The following is a 3,806-nucleotide window of genomic DNA, read 5'->3' as shown; positions in this document are numbered from 1 at the left end:
GTTTCGAGTAGAACTGGAGGGGACTTTTAGGTGGTCAACATTTTTATGATGGAGGGGTGGGCCCTGTGTGGCTGGGCGTCTGACTGGAGAAGGGAGGATGGGAGGATCCAAAAAGGGGGCCGTTGGTCTCCAAACCGAAGTCATTGGATCTGAGGCCTTAAAATAGCAGTTCAAAGAGAGTATATATGGTCCTCCAGCACTGGTTCATGCATAGAGCTGGTCTGTGCTCCAGTAAACTGTGCTGCAAACCATTTTCTGTTTCAGATGAAAGAAAATGACCAAGCGTTGTGAAAAAAACGAGCAAACACGCTAAGAACGGAATAGGACAAAACTGAGAGAAGGGAGGATCTGAAACTAAATTCCAGTCCAATCCAGGACCAGTGGATTGTTTCCCTGCTTGACATTAACAGGATACAAAGGACATTAAGGACAGTGAAAAGGATTCTGATCTATTTGTTGGATTGTTGGCTTTCTTTTGGGATTTCTTGCTACCTTTTCTCCTGATATATCAGGTAGAGACCATCTGCAACCATTGCAGGGATGAAGTTCAACTACCATATACCAGTGACTGCGTACACACGCAGCTCACAATACACACCGACACACCACACTCCCACCCATTACTCCCCGTCCCATTACACAGCAACAGCCATAGCGTCTACATACCTGACTGCATCAACGTACACCCCAAAATCCTACAGCTCCACGTATGTAACACCATCATACCAAACATCCACTTACAGAGCCGCGTCCACATACATCCCATCGCGCAGCAAAAGTTCACGATACAGCTCGACCCGCTGCACACAAGCACAGGAAAAACCAGCTCCGGTGATACCTGTGGCACCTGCTAAGAGAACGGTGCACTTTCCCAATGACATTGTGTTCCAGGATATTGTTAGACGAGGCGATATAGAGCAAATTGGTCGGTTCATGAGAGCAAGGAAGGTTCGAGTGGACACACTGTTTCACTCAGGTGAGCAAAGCCTGCACATGTTTGCTTGCACCGATTAACAAAAGTTGCCTATTGATACAATTGTCGAAAATCCTAAAACCTACAACAGTTTGGAAGTGACTACATAGAGCCATGGTGCAGCAGGAGGCTGAGATGTGATGCTGTGCTTGCAGGAATGGCAGCGCTACACGAGGCAGTGCTGACAGGAAACATGGAGGTGGTAAAGCTGTTGGTGAAATACGGCGCTGACGTCCATCAGAGGGACGAGGACGGCTGGACGCCGCTACACATGGCCTGCAGCGATGGTTACCCTGACATCGCCAGGTAACAACTACATAACTGTAAACCCGGATTCAGAATATAGTTCAGAATACTCAAAACATTTGTGGAAATCGATGACCTCAAAGTTTTTGAGTAGGTAACTTAATATTTTTGAGTTTTTAACTTAAAATCTTAAATTTATCAACACTTTTTTTTTTGTGTAAATGTTAAGTGACTTTAATTTAAAAAAAATAAAATAAATACAAATTTTAGTTTTTTTTTTATTTTTTATTTCTCAGGTCCTACTAATTTTAATGTAGAACTTCATTTATTAACATATACAGACTAAAACAGTCAATTTAATTATAACCTAAAACAAATTTGTATTATTATTTTTGTTTGACTGGGACAATGTACATTCATTAACATTACAGTAAATGTACCAGAGTTAGCCTAATGGCAATTTTTCATCCGTTGTCCCTGGACAGCTGTTAAAAGTCACCCTAAAAACTAAATCTATCCACATTAGTACAATAAAAATTGGCAGATTCTAAATTAAAACAGCATAAAAACATTCATAAAACTTGATAATTCACCTTCCTGAAAAAATTCAGTTACAATAAAGAGTTCAGTACAATACATATTTTAAATATAAACATAAAATAAAATGCAAAAGAACTCATGACTATCAGGGCTGATGATTGCAGTTCTGATTAGTCAAAAGCCATTTTCTTAGCTGGGCTGAATTAATTATATGTGGGAGTGTCCCTATTATATCGTAACTTTTTTTTTTTTTTTAATTCAACCAACCAAACTTATTTTTTTAAAATAGATGTTGAAAACACATGTATAATATTTTTATAAAACATAAATCTACAGTATATATTTTCCTGTATAACAGCATGCCTTTCAAAAGAAAACTTTCTTTCAAAATAAAAGACAAGTCCAACATGAGAGACATTAAGTATTAATTTATTTATTTTTGACCAGCTGTCTGCGAAACACTTTTGGGTCCCGACCTAGTTTAAAATACTCAAAACTTATGTCATAGGTGGGGTTGTTAAGAAAAAAAACAACATGAGGATTAAAAATGCAGGAAATACTGCTTGAGTAATAAAAATGACTTTTTAAAGCACAATGTGGTGACACACTACCAATATATATTATATAAAAACAGTCCTACATTTAAAAACATCAATTATAAAATCTAAGTAAATCAAATCTTGAGGGAAAAATTTTATGAGATTGCAATTACCTTGAATTTAACTGTTTTTTTTTTTTTTTGTTTTTTTGTTTTTTTTGAATAAACAAATATCATAAGGACAAGATCATTGAAAAAAAAACAACTATGGTTGATATTTTTAAGAAAGTGTCTGTACGGTTGCCGTACGGACAACCCCCGGTGCTATTGGTATGGTTACCGACATACAAGTACGTAGCATCTTAGGGTTAAGGTTAGGTTTAGGTTTAAATTTAGGTTTAGGGTTAGGTTTAGGGTTAGGTTATAACCCAATATCGCAACAATTTTTAGCGTTAGGGTTAGGGAAAGGTTTAGTTTTAGTCATGTGAACCTAAACTGGCAAATGACTGACCTATCACATGACCTAAACTGGCCAATGACTGACCTATCACATGACCTAAACTGGCCAATGACTGACCTATCACATGACCTAAACTGGCCAATGACTGACCTATCAAGTGGCCTAAACTGGCCAATGACTGACCTATCACATGACCTAAACTGGCAAATGACTGACCTATCACGTGGCCTAAACTGGCCAATGACTGACATATCACGTGGCCTAAACTGGCCAATGACTGACATATCACGTGGCCTAAACTGGCCAATGACTGACCTATCATGTGACCTAAACTGGCCAATGACTGACCTATCACGTGACCTAAACTGTCCAATGACTGACCTATCACGTGACCTAAACTGTCTAATGACTGCCCAATCATGTGACCTAAACTGGCCAATAACTGACCTTTCATGTGACCTAAACTGGGCAAATAGGGGCCCGGCGTACTGATAGAATGTTGGTATATTGATACGGCAACTGTACGGATAGCCACTGCCTATTTTTAAACGTGTCCTCTAGTAATTGTAGTTGCTTAATAAACGTTTGTGCCTGGTCTTCCATCCAGATATCTGCTGTCGAAGGGGGCGAGCACAGAGGCAGAAAATGAAAATGGAGAAAAGCCTGCCGACCTCATCGATCCAGAATGCAAAGAACTGGTTAAACTTTTTGAGACCGTCTGCGTCTGAGAAGGAACCAAATAAACTCAGTGGCAAGTGATCAAAGAGTGAAGATATAAGATGAGCTTGAAGAAAGGAAGGCCCATGAAAACCAAACCAACATCTGAAGCCTGGTTTAAGCGCGATTGTGCATTTGTGCTTCTTCATAGAACAAACAACCATGTGGTAATTATTTTTGGGTATAGTCAAACAATAGCGCTCTAAAGAATTATTGCATCCTTTATATTTGTCGTGTTATTGTGATAAATCATAGATGGAAACTATATCAAAGTCATTTTGGCACCAAATATTTTTTGTTGGATCAATTTAGTGCAGGAGTTATTTCAGCTA

The 3,806-nt window shown here is 38.7% G+C and overlaps 1 protein-coding gene across 1 annotated transcript in view; it reads left to right on the top strand.

The window, feature by feature from the left end:
• The first annotated feature begins 203 nt into the window (after positions 1–203).
• The window catches only part of ppp1r27a (protein phosphatase 1, regulatory subunit 27a), a 3,905-nt gene continuing 302 nt past the window's right edge, over positions 204–3,806 (top strand). Inside the window, exons 1-3 of the mRNA XM_028455451.1 lie at positions 204–976; positions 1,129–1,279; positions 3,365–3,806. The exon at positions 3,365–3,806 is cut by the window's right edge and continues 302 nt beyond it. Coding sequence (XP_028311252.1) covers positions 541–976; positions 1,129–1,279; positions 3,365–3,485 — 708 coding nt within the window. The 5' untranslated portion in view covers positions 204–540 and the 3' untranslated portion in view covers positions 3,486–3,806. The remainder of the gene's footprint in view (positions 977–1,128; positions 1,280–3,364) is intronic.

The sequence above is a fragment of the Gouania willdenowi genome, chromosome 8 (assembly GCF_900634775.1).
Source record: "Gouania willdenowi chromosome 8, fGouWil2.1, whole genome shotgun sequence".
Classification (NCBI taxonomy): domain Eukaryota; kingdom Metazoa; phylum Chordata; class Actinopteri; order Blenniiformes; family Gobiesocidae; genus Gouania; species Gouania willdenowi.
This window is presented reverse-complemented; position numbering and strand designations above follow the sequence as displayed.